General features: G+C 39.4%; 1 protein-coding gene across 1 annotated transcript in view; it reads left to right on the plus strand.

Annotated features, from left to right (window-relative positions):
- Positions 1–17,977, plus strand: part of NBEAL1 (neurobeachin like 1) — a 150,866-nt gene that overhangs the window by 45,913 nt on the left and 86,976 nt on the right. The window contains 5 exon segments of the mRNA XM_034786588.1: positions 5,223–5,305; positions 8,581–8,666; positions 10,733–11,039; positions 12,663–12,769; positions 17,288–17,374. Coding sequence (XP_034642479.1) covers positions 5,223–5,305; positions 8,581–8,666; positions 10,733–11,039; positions 12,663–12,769; positions 17,288–17,374 — 670 coding nt within the window.

Consider the following 17,977-nt stretch of genomic DNA (forward strand, 5'->3'; position numbering starts at 1 on the left):
TCAAACTTGTGCTATGCTTCTGGGTGACACTCCAGACAATTTGCCATCAGCACTGCCTAGCCTGCTTGATGGCCCATTAAGGACCATCAGCTATACAGTTGACCAGTTGAGAGACAGCAGATACACCTTGTGACTCAGCAAGGCATGCAGGGACATGCCTATGGACCTAACTCGAAGGTTTTTCTATGCCATGTGCTGGGTGGCTTATGGTTGGAACAAAGAAAGCACAAGCCACATGGCAAAAGGACTATAAAAGGCAGCAGCAGCATCTCAATTTTGTCTTCAATCCTGCTTCTTACTTCTGGAGGAACCTTGCTACAAACTGAAGCTCTGAACAAAGGACTGAGTGACCCATCCCAGCTGTGGATGTACTGCAGAGACTTGATTTGAACCTTCAGTTTATTTCATGCTACAAGCCTGAACCAAGAACTTTGCCATTACTGTATGTAATTGATTCCATTTAACCAGTTTTAGCTCTCATCTATATTTCTTTCTTTTATGAATAAACCTTTAGATTTTAGATTCTAAAGGATTGGCAACAGCATGATTTGTGGGTAAGATCTGACTTGTATATTGACCTGGGTCTGGAGCTTGGTCCTTTGGGATCAAGAGAACCTTTTTTCTTTTACTGGGGCATTGGTTTTCATAACCATTCATCCCCATAATGAGTGGCACTGGTGGTGATACTGGGAAACTGGAGTGTCTAAGGGAATTGCTTGTGTGACTTACGGTTAGCCAGTGGGGTGAGACTGAAGTCCTCTCTGTTTGTCTGGTTTGGTGTGCCTTAGAGATGGAGAACCACCATCCGGGGGCTGTGACTGCCCTGCTCTAAGCGATTTGTCCTGAATTGATACTCTCAGTTGTGTCCTGCCAGAGGTGGCGGCATTACACTGGTACCCCACCCCCATCCAATCGTCCCCTGCTCCCCATCCCCTGGGATCCCCTGCCCCTTATCCAGCCCCCTGGCCCCAGCCCCCTTACCATGCCACTCAGAGCAGCATGTCTGGCCGCCGCGCTGCTCGGCTGGAGCCAGACACGCTGCCGCGCTGCCCTGCAGGAGCGTGCTGTCCTGCCGCCCAGAGCGCTGCCCGCACAGGGGAGGGAGAACAGCAGGGGCTGGGGGCTAGCCTCCCTGGCCGGGAGCTCAAGGGCCGGGAGCTCCAGGGCCAGGCAGCATGGTCCCGTAGTTTGCCCATCTCTGGTTTAGGGAGACAGGATTTTGTATACATTCTTTGTAAATAAAAAGGATTGTCCCAAATAAATATCTGACTCATATCATACATTTTTCCTCTTAATAGAAACAACATAGCAGGACTCCAAATATTGGCTAGCCATATGGGCCAAAAGGGGCAGCAATATAAAGCTACAGAATGATGTGCACTAAATGGTTCATCCTTAGTAGTAGTAAATTTTTTTTGGTGTTTAGTCTAGAATATCATGCCAACTACTAAAAACTGCTCCCAACGTATAGATTCTTGCTTTAATTTATATAATAAGATGAAATTCTCTCTGTATGTGTTCCCTGCTTTATGAGTAATGCAGATTCATTCTCTATACTTATTTTATCATTCTCTCCTCCGTCTGATCATTTCCCATTGAATCTCTTTTGAGGATTGAATCACTTTAGACTCTACACAGTGTATCTTTAGTTAATAAGTACTATCATACTCCTCTTAAAAGCTCTTACATTAGTGAGCCTTATGGACGAGGCTTGTAGTTTTCTTCTCAAAGTCATGTGTGAAGTTGTGTAATAAAGAATAAATCTGTGGAAAATATACAGTCTGAGAACTCCATCTATCCAACTGTCTTTTACCTCTTCTACTTCAAGAGAGTTAAGCAAGCAAGTAAACTAATGACACATCAGTGGAGAAAGGGACGGTAGTTCTGGCTGCTGTGTAGGGGCAATTATCTGGTGTGTGTTTTAAAGAAATTTGTGATTCTGAAGTACACGGGAAATTCTCACCAATTTTAGTTGTGAGGGGTATAGCCCTTTTCATAATAGCAAATACTTCCATTGTTCATATTCTCAAAATGTGGGAAGTGCATGTGCTCCCTGGATCTTCTGAATGCCTGCTTTCATATTACAAAATTCTAATGACGTCCAAAGATATGCTGTGTTGTATTGGAGTTCCACCAGCACAAAGCTGTTCCTCTCTTAGAGCCTTTATAGTCTGTCCCCTACTTCCTGCCTATTAAATATAGTGTTTCATGTATGTTTATTGGTCTGGAAGTTGTTAGAAAGTCTTATTGCATGCATAGCCCCCCTTTCTTTGATTTTTATAATTTATGCAACCTTTTCTGCAGTTTTTGCAAGATGAAATTAAAATAATGCCATATTTGTTCCTATAGCACTGTGGGTCGGGACCCCAAAATGGGCCACCACCCTGTTTTAATGGGGTCACCAGGGCTGGTGTTAGACTTGCTGGGGCCCAGGGCTGAAGTCGAAGCCTGACCCCCACCGCCTGGGGCCGAAGCCTAGGGCAGTGGGCCTCTGGGGTCAGCCCCCTGCCCAGGGTCATGTAGTGATTTTTGTTGTCAGAACGGGGTTGTGTGCAATGAAGTTTGAGAACCCCTGCCATAGCGAATGAAAATATTGTCATGATGGACTGCAAGATGGTACTATTTTATTTTGCACAAAGTCAGAAAAGCATTGGTGGCGATTGGACATCTAAAATAGTGAACGCCAGTGAAAATGAGATCAGAGTCTAAAATAGGGAAAGAACAAGTCAAAAATTACTTAGACAAGTTAGATGTTTTCAAATCTCCGGGGCTTGATGAAATGCATCCTAGAATACTCAAGGAGCTGACTGAGTAGATATCTGAGCCATTAGCAATTAACTTTGAAAAGTCATGGAAAATGGGAGACATTCCAGAAGACTGGAAAAGGGCAAATATAGTTCCCATTTATAAAAAGAGAAATAAGGACAACCCAGGGAATTACAGACCAGTCAGCTTAACTTCTGTATCTGGAAAGATAATGGAGCAAATAATTCAGCATTCAGTTTGCAAACCTATAAGATAATAAGGTGATAAATAACAGTCAGCATGTATTTGTCAAGAACAAATCATGTCAAACCAACCTGATAGCTTTCTTTGACAGGGTAACAAGCCTTGTGGATAGGGGGGAAGAGATAGACATGGTATATCTTGACTTTAGTAAGGCTTTTGATACTGTCTCGCATGACCTTCTCATAAACAAACTAGGGAAATACAACCTAGATGGAGCTACTATAAGGTGGGTGTATAACTGGTTGAACAGTCATTCCCAGAGAGTAGTTATCAGTGGCTCACAGTCATGCTGGAAGGGCATAATGAGTGGGGTTCCACAGGGATCGGTTCTGGGTCTGGTTCTGTTCAATATCTTCATCAGTAATTTAGATAATGGCATACAGAGTACACTTATAAAGGTTGCAGACGATACCAAGCTGGGAGGGGTTGCAAGTGCTTTGGAAGACAGGATTAAAATTCAAAATGATCTGGACAAACTGGAGAACTGGTCTAAAGTAAATAGGATGAAATTCAATAAGGACAAATGCAAAGTACTCCACTTTGGAAGGAACAATCAGTTGCACACATACGAAATGGGAAATGACTGCCTAGGAAGGAGTACTGCGGAAAGGGATCTGGAGGTCATAATGGATCACAAGCTAAATATGAATCAACAATGTAACACTGTTGCAAGAAAAGCAAACATAATTCTGGGATGTATTAGCAGGAGTATTGTAAGCAAGACACGAGAAGTAATTCTTCCGCTCTACTCTGCACTGATTAGGAGTATTGTGTCCAGTTCTGGGCGCCACATTTCAGGAAAGATGTGGACAAATTGGAGAAAGTCCAGAGAAGAGCAACAAAAATGATTAAAGGTCTAGAAAACATGACCTATCAGGGAAGATTGAAAAAATTGGGTTTGTTTAGTCTGGAGAAGAGGAGACTGAGAGGAGATATGATAACAGTTTTCAAGTACATGAAAGGTTTTTACAAGGAGGAGGGAGAAAATTGTTCTTCTTAACCTCTCTGAGGATAGGGCAAGAAACAATGGGCTTAAATTGCAGCAAGGGCAGTTTAGGTTGGACATTAGGAAAAACTTCCTAACTGTCAGAGTGGTTAAGCACTGTAAGAAATTGCCTAGGGAGGTTGTGAAATCTCCATCATTGGGGATTTTTAAGAGCAGGTTAGACAAACACCTGTCAGAGGTGGTCTAGATAATACTTAGTCCTGCCTTGAGTGCAGGGGACTGGACTAGATAACCTCTTGAGGTCCCTTCCATTTCTATGATTCTATACTTCAGAAGCTGTGATTCTTATATTTTTGCAGGACACACGAATTCTGGTTTCATGCAACAGACATTAATTGATACCACAGTTCACATGGTGGTCCTTCTCCATACTACAAAAGTATTTTCAAATGTAACATGTCTAACGCATCTTATTGTCTCATTGTTTGTGCTTATACATTTTAAATGGGTGGGAGTTAAGGTACAGAAAGTCACAATGAGTCATAAGAATTAGATACTATAGAAACAGTGTTCTCTATAACAATAGTAACCTGAATGTGTAAAATATACAATTTAAATACATTTGTACATGCAAACAAATACATTTATCACCTACATATGTATTATAAAGAAAAAGGCTGAACATTTATCTAGAGGGAGCTTGATTGCAACTGATCCACTTCAAGCTCTCAGTTTCTTTCTCTGTTCTAAAAACTAAGCTATTTTTTCTGAATTGGTAGAAGATGGAAGCCAGAATGAACAGAGAGAAGTATGACAGAAGGAATCATTTTGGTTTTATGAGATTAAAATGCTAATATAATCACTGTTGAAATAAAGATTTAAGAGCAGTATCAGTGAGTAATTTTCCTTAAAATTAAAATTTTTCCATAATAAACCCGTAATACAGTTTCTTGCCCATTTTCAAATTGCATGGTGTAGAAATTTGGCAGTAAAGTTGGTGGCTTGGTTGCTATTATTAAGCTCAAATAACAGATTTCTCTTTTTAAAAAACCAAAACCATATTGTAAATGTTAAGCCATTTTAAGTGTGGAGCAGCGAACACATGACTATTTGTGACTCAGTTTTCAGGATGAAAACACTATTCTTTCTTTTTGATCTTGTAGGATAAAGATACTGTAGTTTGTTTCTGCAGTGTATTTGTGACCTATTCACAAATAAACATTGGTGCCATCTCTAACTTCTCTCATGTATCATTTTTTGATTGTAGGCGAATCCTGAGTAGTGTTGAAAAGAGCAGACAAAAGTATAAACCTGCTTCCCTCACAGTGGAATTCATCCCTTTCTTTTACCGTAAGTACTATTGCCAGTGTGTGTGTTACTGATCACCTTTCAAGGAACAAACTTCTTGGTGCCATAGTTCTAGTCCCACTGTAAACATTTGATAAGTGCCAAAAGCTGCCTGCTTCCTTTCCAAGGTGAGGGCTTATTGAAGTTTGCTCTATCTCTTTTTGTACCTAAGAATTTGGCTTTGTTTGGAGTGCCATCATCATGCTATCCTCATCTGTGGTATTGTGGACTTTCTCAGTCTGGATCTTTCAAGCATTTTCATGGTGCAGCATACCATATTTTAATGAAGAGATGGTCTCATGGCTCACCTACTGTATCCTATACTGTTGCACATGCAACCTGCCTTTTCATGTGTGTTCACATAACATTGCTGTGGCAACAGCAGAAGTTATGGCATGGAAAAGTAATATTAGGAGAGTATTTATGTATTTTCAGTCGCCTCTTACGTGTTTTAGCCACTGGAAACAAGAAAAGCCAGAACCACGTAACCATCAAATGCTCCTTGGACCATAGTTTGGTAACATCTGTGCTAAGCTATGTTTCTTCTGGTCAAGTCATTAAATGTAGCTGTGACAACTGTGTAATTTCGATTTCAAACGTTCTTAGCATTACAAATGGCTTCAGGATAAATCAAAAGGGGAGGGCCTCAAGAGACATGTACTGTATTTTGATACACCATTACATAGACTACTGTGACTAGGACACTCTACCAAGTTTTGTCCTGCTCTCTAAAGGTAGGAAGAACTATGCAAAGGAGCTTTGTGGATGAATGGCAACAGAATATCCCGAACTCAATGCTCTGAATTGCTAAATGCCCTCAGCTACATGTGGCCAAAGCATTTGTTGATATCGCATAACTGCCAATAATTGCCTTCTCTGTTAGTTTATATCTGCTGATAGATGAAATCTCCAATGTTCTGCTCTTGTCGGAGTTACTTTTTTTGGTCATCTCTTAGGCTTTGTCTACACTAGAAAGGGTTTGCATGGCAACTATGCCGGCAAGTGCAGGTGCAGCTTGTACCAGCAAAAATAGTTATTTTGCTGGTATAGTTTGTCAGTTCCCCAAACAAAATAAGCTGTACTGGCAAAAGGACACTTCTGCTGGTACATCTGTGTCTACATTAGTGCTTTTGCTGACATAGGTTGTTGGTTAGAGAGCGTGTTTTTTTTTTTCCCCTCTCCACACTTCTAACTGACATAGCTATGCTAACAAAACTTTTAAGTGTAGACCAACTGTCTTCTGCCTTCTAAAACCGTTTTTCTCAGATTTTGTTCAGATAGTTCTTCGTATTAATAATTTACAGCAATAAGGTTTTTCTTTTTATGCATAAACAAGAAAATGATGCAGTAACTCCTCACTTAACGTTGTAGTTATGTTCCTGAAAAATGCGACTTTAAGTGAAACGATGTTAAGCGAATCCAATTTCCCTATAAGAACTAATGTAAATGGGGGGGTTAGGTTCCAGGGCAGCTTCCCCTACTCTGCAAGCACCAGGGGCGGGGGGCTCACCCCTTTCCCCAAGCCCCCACCCTTGACCCGCCTCTTCTCCTCCCCCCACCTCCTCCTCCTTTACTTTTCACGCTGCGTCCTGGCTCCTCCCCCCTCACTCCCTTCCCTTCTAAATGCCGCAAGCCAGCTGATTGCCACATTTGGGAGGCAGGGGAGGGAGGCGCGCTAGGTCCTCGCTCCTCCCCCTCCCTCCTGCCTGGGACAATCACCTGGCTTGCCTCATTCGGGAGGCAGGGGAGGGATGGGGAGCCTGTGCGCCGAGTCCTCGCTTCTCCCCTCCTGCCTCCAAAACTCCATAAACCAGCTGACTGCGGTGGGGAGGAGGGGAAAGGCGCTGATCCGTGGGGTCTGCCAGCGGGCGGGAGGCACTGGGGGGGGGGGGGAGAGGGGCATAGGGAGGCTGCCAGCGGTGGAGAAGGGAGGCTGCCAAATAACGTAAGAGCGGAGCATTGCACAACTTTAAATGAGTATGTTCCCTAATTGATCAGCAGTGTAACAACGAAACAACATTAAGTGGGTCAACTTTAAGTGAGGAGTTACTGTATGCTGTACATGAAAGTTGAAAAAAAAAAAAAAAAAAAAAAAAAGCTGCATATGCAATGGATGTAATCTCCCTGTTTTAAACCCAGATTCAGGAAAGCCTCTTTATTCAGGACAGTGGAGATTGAATTGAATCGAATCCAGTGGAGCTTAAGTGCATACCTAAGTGCTGTCCTGATTTGGTGCCTTAATGAGTGCTCCCTTACATTTCTTTCTGGTAATAATAAAATCTATAAATCCTTGTGAACAAATCTCCGCTGTTGCCCAGTTCATTTATCCACCCATCAAACTTCCTTAAATAGTTGAAGACGAGTTTTGTGTTTCTTCATTCCTCATAAGAAAGAATTGATGGTAGAGGCAGTTATGCCTCCCCAGCGGGTAAGTGGAACAACTTGCATATGAGTCATATTCTAAGGTTGAGGTGTTTCAGCTTAATCATGGGCACAAACCATGTATTGAAGAGTGTGGTCTGGTATAAATGCTACCTTCTGTAAATAATGATTGCAGGTAATTCTTTTTTCTTTCTTCGTATATATGGCAAAATGCACTAGTATGTAAGAGCAAAAGAGAGTGCTTAGAATGAACTGGGAGAAATAAAAATAGCTACCAACACTTCATCAGGTTGGAGTACTTCTCCATATACTGTTAAAATGGGCTGATGGTTTTAGTATATGCTTGGCATTAATATTAAGCTATTTCTTCTTACGTAGACGTTGTTTTTTGTTTTAGCCTGCATTGAATTATTCTAGTATTTTTCATTTGTTTTTTGTTTGACTATTCAGGCACTTTAAAAGTGACATTTTAACTGCTGGCGTGTGACATTATTGGAAGTTTCTCACAGGGCTAATTCCAAACAAAATAATCCTTTGTGGTTTTGGTTGTAGCTACTCTGTGTGTCTAAGGTTATTGCTATAGCAACAACTTCCAGGTTAACATTTACTGCTCAGAAAAATTCCTAAGGCTATTTGTAAGTGGTTTATGTCAAGTTATGGTATGAACAAAGTTGCAGGACAAAGGGCCTGTGTATACCGCTATTGCAATCAATAGTTTTCCCAGTGACTTTTTAACCGGAGCAAGATCAGGCAGTTTGGCACTGAGCCTTTCCATATTGGATTTTTTTAAGCTTGTTTATAAGTGGTACTTCACTTTCTTTTGAGGAAAGAGATTAAAAGATATGAGTCTCCTTATTTTGGGATACACAAATGACTTTTTCCTCTTATTTCAATAGAATGCTTTCAAGAAAGTGAACATCTCAAGGAAAGCCTGAAGTGTTGCCTGCTACATCTCTTTGGAGCCATTGTGGCTGGTGGACAGGTGGGGAGAATATTGAAAAATATTATAAAGTAATCTCAGCTATTACAATGTGTAGGGTTCATCTTCTGTTCCTCATGTAAATGTTATGGTTTATGGAATATCGGGTATCTATCAAAAGGCAAGTGTGTATTGCGGAACAGACTGTATCAACAATTGACTGTGGATTAGTTGGTTGTGTGTGTTACCGGGATTGGGACTCCATTGTGCTTAGTGCTATGTAAGACTACTAAGAGACAGTTCCTACCCCAGAGAATAGTTGGGAATTGAAATAACTGTGTATGCACGTGTGTATATGTGTTCTCCTTCCATTGACATAGCTATCATGGAGGTGAATTAACCACACCAGCAGGAGAAACTCTCCTGTCGGCGTGGTAGCATCTTCACTGAAGCGCTACAGCTGCACCGGTGCAGTGGTGCTGACGCAGCATTTTAAGTGTAGACCTGCCCTTATATGTTCTTCTCTGCTGGCACAATGAGCATAGCGTACTAAATTAAAGGAGTGTTTGTGTCTGCTCGGTGCCAAGAAATTTAGAAAGGAGTACGAGAATAGACTGGAATTGCAGTGTACTTACACGAAATCATTTGGTCTGGCATTGCTGAGGAAGGCATTTGAAGTATACCTGTGCAGCATAAGTGGCACAGAATATATGGGTGGGGAAGGGAAAGAGAAATGAGATCAGATGAAGAGTGGGATTAATCACGGATTTGAATTTGATTTGAACATCAGTCTCCTGTTCAGAATTTCTCAGATATAGCTTAGAAAAAATGTTGCCGTCTGAGCACGTGATACTATAATGTGTCATGCCCATTCTGTCAAGTCATGTGATATGTCAGTGTTCAAAAGCAGCCTGTTAGCCAGGACTTGGCATGAGTGAGCACCGTTTTAATCTTTTTTTTTTTAATAACTGATAGGAAGGAAGGATGGGAATTTCTTTTTTTTCTGTGCAAGTCTCTAGTCCAGTACAATCTGACTGCAAATTGTAAGAAGACGCATGTCGAGGCAGAATAAGGCACTTGAGTGCTTACCCAGTTTATCTTGTAAAAGGTTAACAGAGAGCACTATGTCTTTAGAATAGTAATCCAACCTCAAAAAAAGAAAATCAATTCTCCATGAGCAAAGAGAATTTACATGGCCCTTGGTGACCATTGTAATACAGTATGTACTCCAATCACAGATAAAGATTGCTCTGGGTAATACAGGAAGGCTAGTGTTCTTAAAATGTTTATCATTAGTTAATTCTATTTTAGGTTGAAATTCTGAACTCACTGAGAAATTTGGGGATATGTGAAAACAGGGGTCTTCGAACTTAAGTCCGAACTTAAACTCTAAATTCTGCTAAGGCAAAAGATGTATTACACAATAGAATATGTATATTATCAGTATCACTTTGAATAATTCAAATGCACACTAAAATTAAAAGCCTGCAACCAAAATAAGTATCCCTTTCATGTTGAAGTCAATGTATATTAGACATATAGCTAAAGAATATTAATTTAAAAACAGGAATTTAAAAAAAACAACAAAAATCTTAATCCCCCCTCACACCAAACCCTGCTATTGCAACTTTAAGGTTACAGACTTAAACACAAAAAAGTCAAGATATGCAAAAACTGAGGTTTAGAGATTGCGTACATTTATGTATAAAATGAGTGGGTTAATATTACTAGAAAAATATTTTTTGCATTTATTTCAGAATATTTTTATAAAAATATGTAACCGTGTCATTAACATGTCATTAGCGTGTCATTAACAGGCTTTTTTCGTCTTTATATACATTATGTATTCACGATATATAGTGCCAAATTCTGCTTTTCCCCTGTAAATATACCCTTTGAAGCCATTAGGCTTAATTGAGTAGAATGCCCAGGATTTGGCCCAAAATCTATATTGATCAACACAACCATAGTTGACTGAGGAGATAAATTAACAATGCTCTTATTAGTACTATATTTATTAGAGTTCATATATCTTGCATGATTCAAATTGAAACTTGTTGATTTTAAGTATTTGGAAGAGGCTTGATACCCTCAGATTAAAGTACAGTTGTTTTTATTGTGCATTTCAGAGAAATGCTCTTCAAGCCATATCTCCTGCCACCATGGAAGTCTTGATGCGTGTTTTGGCAGACTGTGACACCTGGGATGATAGGGATCCTGAGGAAGTGAGCAGGAAAGCAGAGCTGACTCTTAAGTGCCTGACAGAAGTAGTGCATATCCTTCTCACCAGTAGTTCAGACCAGCGGCAAGTGGAGACCAGTACCATACTGGAGAACTACTTCAAGTTGCTTAATTCAGACCATTCAGCGTTGCCTAACTCCAGGAGATCTAGGCAGTGGGAGAATAGGTTCATTGCACTACAGATCCAAATGCTGAGTGAGTGCATCCAGACAATTCCTCTAAATCTGTTTTGTTAAAATTTTCATAATTTTTTAAATGAAGTGATTTAAGCAAGTATAATTATTCAAGTGTGTTTTCACTTATTTAGGTTATTTAGGTAAGAAATTGAATATTTTCTTCTTGTTGGAATTCATTCAAATATGTGCCAATTTGCTTTTAATTCAAAAAATATTAATCACATGAACTGGTTACTTTTTGGCTTAAGGATGTCAGCCTACAAACAGTTCAGGGGCAATGAAAAAAGATTAGAAGATCTAGTACCTGTTATGGACTTCCATTTAAAAGTTATCATTTGGCAATAGCTTCCACACAACAGTATCTGAGAGATTGCAGCTAACCCCTATACAATAAAAAGGGAATACCTGGAATATTTGAGCTATTCCAATGTGGTAGATATTTGCCATTTTTAGTTGTGTAATTGGAATTATTGCATAGAACCATAGAAATGTAGAACTGGAAGGGACCTTGATAGGTGTCAAAGTCAGACTCAGGACTCACAATTTGTCAGACCACTCTGTTTATTAGCAAAAGTGCTCTGCTAATACACCCAGATGATGTGAGTGCCATGCAAGGCCCAAACTACCTTATTTATACAGATAAAAAGGGCATGAACTTAACAAGATGACAAAGGGAGCAGAACTGATAAGTTTACCTGGGGCTAGACACACACATCTTATTTCCTTATTAACTCTTACCGATCTCCTGTTAATGTCCCACCATCAGCTTAAGTGGACCCATTGTTCAATACCTTAATGTTTCTCTTCCTGTCAACTTTATCTCAACATTCCTCATTCCTGCTTAAAGGAACATACAGCATTTCTTTAATCCATTCTACTTTTACAATACAATTCATTCTACTTTCACATAGGTTATCTAGTCCAGTCCCTTGCACTGAGGCAGGACTAAGTTTTATTTAGATTATCAAGTTCTTGTCTAACTTGTTTTTAAAAACCTCCAGTTATGGAGATTCCACAGCCTCCCTAGGTTACATACCTTAGATGAGACAATAGCCTTAAACCATAGGATATAATTCATTGGTTAACATTCATTTATTATTTGTATTTTTTTAAAGTTGATGTAGAGAATGGGGAGATGTAAATAAGGCATTTCTTGCCCACCAATACTTTCATTTTCTTAACATTTTGATATCCGTGTGGATGATACTGACTGTTGGCAAACAAAATAAGATGGCTTCAGAATGTTGAGGAATAACTGGTTGATGAGGAAGCAAATATTTATAGATATTTTAAATAAGAAGGCATGCTTCTTATATACGTGAAAATGACAGTGATTTTAAAAAGAGCCTCAGAACAATTGAATATATTCCGTAGCTGAAATTTCCTCCAGATACAGTAGATTACATGTTGGTTTCTGCTGCTTCAGAATGTTTTGCTCAAGGCCTAGTATTTTATGCTGGAATTCACTTCAGTGTTTATCAAAGCATTCATAATTTTTTAACTGATTCTCAGTGCATAACATTTTTCCATGGAGCCTTCAATGTAGTGTTTCTAAATTTGTCAGCAGTATAATGTTAAAAAAAAAATGCTTAAGGATTAGTGTAACTATTTATTTTTGTGATTTTTATTTTTATTTTGATAGACACCATCACAGCCATGTTAGACTGCACTGATAGGCCTGTTCTGCAGGCCATTTTCCTTAATAGTAACTGCTTTGAGCATCTCATCCGACTGCTGCAGAACTGCAAGGTACATTCCATTATTATTAACTTCTTATTTCTGATCTCAACAAAATGTTGGGCTTCTTGTAAGAGTTCAGTTGTGTAAATCATCTTTGTATCTTGGCTCTAAGTTTAAATATAATCCTTTTGAGTATCAAGTACTGGACTTGTATCACTGACCTGGTGAGTGTTTCAGATGCTATAAATATGTGTAATTTATGAAGCAGAAGTACATCTTGTCTTCCAAATATATTAACCATGCTTGTATTGATAAGACATTGGGTAGTGAATGCTCACAATTTCTCTTTGAGAAATGCTTGTATATACTTTAATCTGTGTCTAAATTTTGTTTAGTTTGGTGTCAGAATCAATCTTTCCTACTATGAGAAGTCACTTATAACTGTTAGCAGATGGTGGATTGATTTCTAATGTCAGGGATGCATTCCTCCATTTCATAGAATCATAGAAGATTAGGGATGGAAGAGACCTAAAGAGGTCATCTAGTCCAACCCCCTGCTCAAAGCAGGACCAATCCCCAACTAATATCATCCTAGCCAGGGCTTAGTCAAGCCGGGCCATAAAAACCTCCAAGCATGGAGATTCCTCCACCTCCCTAGATAACCCATTCCAGTGCTTCACCACCCTCCTAGTGAAAAAGTTTTTCCTAATATCCAATCTAAACCTCCCCCACTGCAACTTGAGACCATTACTCCTTGTTCTGTCATCTGGTACCACTGAGAACAGTCTAGATCCATCCTCTTTGGAACCTCCCTTCAGGTAGTTGAAGGCTGCTATCAAATCACCCCCACTCTTCTCTTCTGCAGACTAAATAAGCCTAGTTCCCTCAGCCTTTCCTCATAAGTCATGTGCCCTAGCCCCCTAATCATTTTCGTTGCCCTCCACTGGAGACTCTCCAATTTGGCAACATCCTTTATGTAGTGGGGGGCCCAAAACTGGGCTCAATACTCCAGGAGTGGCCTCACCAGTGCCAAATAGAGGGGAATAATCACTTCCCTCAATCTGCTGGCAATGCTCCTACTAATGCAGCCCAATATGCCTTTAGCATTCTTGGCAACAAGGGCACACTGTTGACTCATATCCAGCTTCTCGTCCACTATAATCCCCAGGTCCTTTTCTGCAGAACTGCTGCTTAGCCAGTCGGTCCCCAGCTTGTAGCAGTGTGTGCAATTCTTCCATCTTAAGTGCAGGACTCTGCACATGTCCTTGTTGAACCTCATCAGATTTCTTTTGGCCCAATCCTCCAATTTGTCTAGGTCACTCTGGAACCTATCTCTTCCCTCCAGCATATCTTCCTCTCCCCCCCAGTTTAGTGTCGTCCGTGAACTTGCTGAGGGTGCAATTCATCCCATCATCCAGATCATTATTGAAGATGTTGAACAAAACCGCCCCCAGGACTGACCTCTGGGGCTCTCCACTTGATACCGGCTGCCAACTAGACATCAAGCCATTGATAACTAACCGTTGTGCCCAACGATCTAACCAGTTTTCTTTAAAAAAAGAAAAAAAAACAAAACAAAAACCACACATACACTGGTGTTCAGTTGCAAGGGTTTCAGAATACTTGGTCTGAATTCCTGCATAGCTGAGATTAGGAATGAGCTTAATTTGTTACAAAATGCTCTTCTTGGATGCCTATTCTTTTTAGAAGGGACATAGTATTCATATTTCCTACTTTCTCTGATTCCATATTAATCCCAGATGACCATTGATTGTAAGCCAGCGCCTTTCACTGAAGTTGTTATGCTTTTATAAGATGAATTTTTTCCCAAATAAAAAACTACATAAATATGAATACTGCCTAACTTCCTGGGGTTTCATATTTCATTTGTTTTTTGTTTTCATAATGAAGCTGTTGACGTGGCTGTATTGAACACTTCTAGATAATTTAATGCTAGCTACGTGTGAATTATTGTACAATATTCCATTTAGTTAGAAAATATTTGAATGCAATAGTACTTTAAAACGCCCACATGTAAATTTTGATCTAGTCTTTCTTACATTGATTTAAGTCAGGGACAAAATTGGGAGAAATATTGAGTGTGTTGTATAGTGTTTGTTTGTGCTTTTAACTTCTTTTAAAAGTACATTATTTGGCCTTACCAAGGTTTTTTTGCACTTCCTTTTGGGAATCTGTACCTGTTTCTATACTGATCTTACACTCTTTGAAATGCTGCTATAAAAGAGAGATTTATGTTTTTCTAGACTGAATCTTATATTATCATATGATGTTATTATTTAGCTGGTTCATGGGCACTCTAGGCCTGCTCCTACTCCCACTGATGTCAATGGCAAAACTCTCATTGACTTCAAGGCCAGCAGTATTATGGCCTGTGTTTTAAATTCTCCTTGAATTTCACTCTACCCTTTTGTCATCAGAACTCTTCACCGAGTCAGACTTCTGTATTGTATATTGGCTTGTATATTACTACTATTATTACACAGAGGGGTTCTTTGGTGTTGTCAAAATTGTGCAAGTGTTTTGCTTTTTTACACTCTAAATGACCCCAAGGACAAGATCATGTGTTTTCCACATATAGTACAACGCTCTACAAAGATGAAGTCAGTTGTGAGGTTAGTACACTTCTTTTGTCAAATGCCTCCACTAACCAGGTAGAATCTTGCTAAAAATATTTTTTCCTCATTCTTGAAAATCTGCCACACTTCTAGGTTTGCTAGTGACACCCCAAATGTATAACACCACAGATAACAGAAGAGTCAGCGGTTGTTCTTGACACAATGAATGTGTTGTGTGTCTATGAATCTGGAGACTAGGAGAATTGCAGAGAGGGGAGGGAGTAAAAAAAGAAATCAAAACTGATTTCTGTTGTGAATACTCCCAGGAGCCACATAATAGAGGCATATTTCTGATCTTACTTCAAAATTGTCTTCAGCTTTGCAGATTGTCTTCAGAGAAGATAGATGAACTTCAGCTAAAGAATTCAAAGCTTATGGAAGAGAGATGTCTTCTCTTTACTCTTCTTTGGGGCTGGGGACCCAAAACATACGTTTTTTTGAAAGCTGTTCAGCCAGTTCAGATGTTGCTCTGAAGCCCAGTTTATCTGATCTGAAGCCCAGTTTATTCAGGGCTGTCCCCTGGGATGTTGAGGTAACTGAGGTTTCACTTTATAGCTGTTGAAAGGGGTTTTATTGGTACACTAAGAACATCTGACATTGCTTCTTCGTGTATCTTGAACGTTTTATATTGATGGGAAACTTTCCTTAAATATAGATCAAATTTGAAGAATAGCAGTGGTTACTATGCCCAGCCTTATGTGGGCTAAAGAAAACATTATTCTTCTATGAATAGATTTCTGGATACAAGAATTCAAAACCAGAGAGAGCCATCTACTTGGGCCTTTTAATAAATACATGGTTTTAAAATCTCTAGTTGCTTATTTTTCTCTTCTATATGTCTCTTATGGGAAATGAGTTAGAATGAATTTGTTTTTTCTATGTCTGTTCTTGCCTCCTGTTCATAATTTTATCTTCAGTTGCTAATGCTGTAATTCTCTCCCCATATTATAGCTATTTTCCAGTGTTAACAAAAGTATAACAGCTTTGGTCATGATAGATGCCTTTCAAACTAAGCAATGTTTCTAACTTTGTCGGGTTCTTAATACTTTTGTAATGCAGAGTAATATCTTTGATTGTTGTCCTGTGTTTGCCTTTGATTATTGACAATCTTCAGTGAGTACGAAAGGAGTGGTTTTAAAAAATAGATTTTGCATACCATTTCATTTTTCTGATGGATATTTTCTCTGAAAAGTGACAAGCTGTCACTCTCCTCTGTTTTCAAAAGTCTTTTTTTTAATTACTTGGTCTGGAAAACTATGTATTTCTAAGAGCCTCTTGACTTGCAATCTAAAAGCAGAAGAGGGCAAAGCTTCAGAATAGATCCAGCTTTGGGTGACTGAGTTCAAGTTCTTGCCAAGCTGCCAACTCATCAGGATGACTGAAAATTTCCCCCAGTCCTTCCAGTCTTGAAGATTGTGTTCCTCACAAAGCTGCTGCCATCGCTATCTCTGGATTCTGAAGTGTTGTACAGCAGGCTTTTCTAGATTGTTGGTGTCACTTCAGCCCTCCTACAAGATGAAACATAAGTAGAGAAACTAGGAGGCTGTGCTTCCCTCTTCCCTTCGCGTTTCTAATGTCTTACAGTTGTCCTCCCTCCTTTTTTAACGTGTATGTTGAGAGCCTCCAGTCCTGCACTTAGTTGCCATGCATCTAAGAACATTAAGCCAGTAACAAAAATAACTTGTAATTAGTACTGTTTCCATGTCTCAGCAATTACATCTTTTGGTTTATTTCTGGAAAACAGAATAAGCTAATGAATGTTTAACAATAGTTTGATATAATATTGGAAGAATTAACAAAAGACTGATATTTGTTAAGAATTGTGTAACTCACCAGTGTGAGATCATGTATGCTGCATGTGAAACATAAATTCATCCCAGGCTTCACGATATTAGCTGCAGGTAATGTTTAATGCACCTCTTTCCATTATTCTTGTCTCTGTTTCTAACAGCTGTTTTTAAATGCTAACAATAAGGTGGCAGACAAGAGTGAAAAAGACCTTGCCAACAAATTACTGACAGAAATGAATGAGGACCAGGTACCTACACAATTTTGCTTCATTTGAAGCCAAGACAGAGTAGCAGTCAGTGGGAAAAGTGATTCCTGTACTTTACCTTATCCATCCTCCTGAAACTGCTGCAGCTGGATGAATTCAAACTGCTGCACAGACCTATGCATGTTGTCTTTGGAAAGTAATCTTTTATGATAAGCAAATTACACCCATGACTTTACATGTATGGAGATGCTTCAAGTTGTAGGTATTTAAAAAATATTAAGTACAAATTTTGCTCCTTTTAATCTGAGGAGGGTGAAGTACAGGAATAGAATCCCAGTATCAATGCTATCAACCTGGTGGTGATTTCGTTTTTTCTTTTTTGCTTCTGTCTCAGCACGGTGGTCTATTGGGTTCTGGGGCTTTGTTTGTGAATCTGTATGGTTGTAGTTGATGTCCTGATTCTCTGCTTGTCATCAAGAACAGATGTTCACAATACAATGGACAGGCTGAATGTGGGAGGTGAGAAGAGTCTGTTGTCTTGAATTTCCATTAGCATCATGGAAAACATCAAATGCAAATTCTTACTGTATCACTCCTTATAGGAGTATGGAGATTGTTACTGATTTGTTCTCATTTAAATAGATA

Source organism: Trachemys scripta, chromosome 11, assembly GCF_013100865.1.
Source record: "Trachemys scripta elegans isolate TJP31775 chromosome 11, CAS_Tse_1.0, whole genome shotgun sequence".
NCBI lineage: Eukaryota > Metazoa > Chordata > Testudines > Emydidae > Trachemys > Trachemys scripta.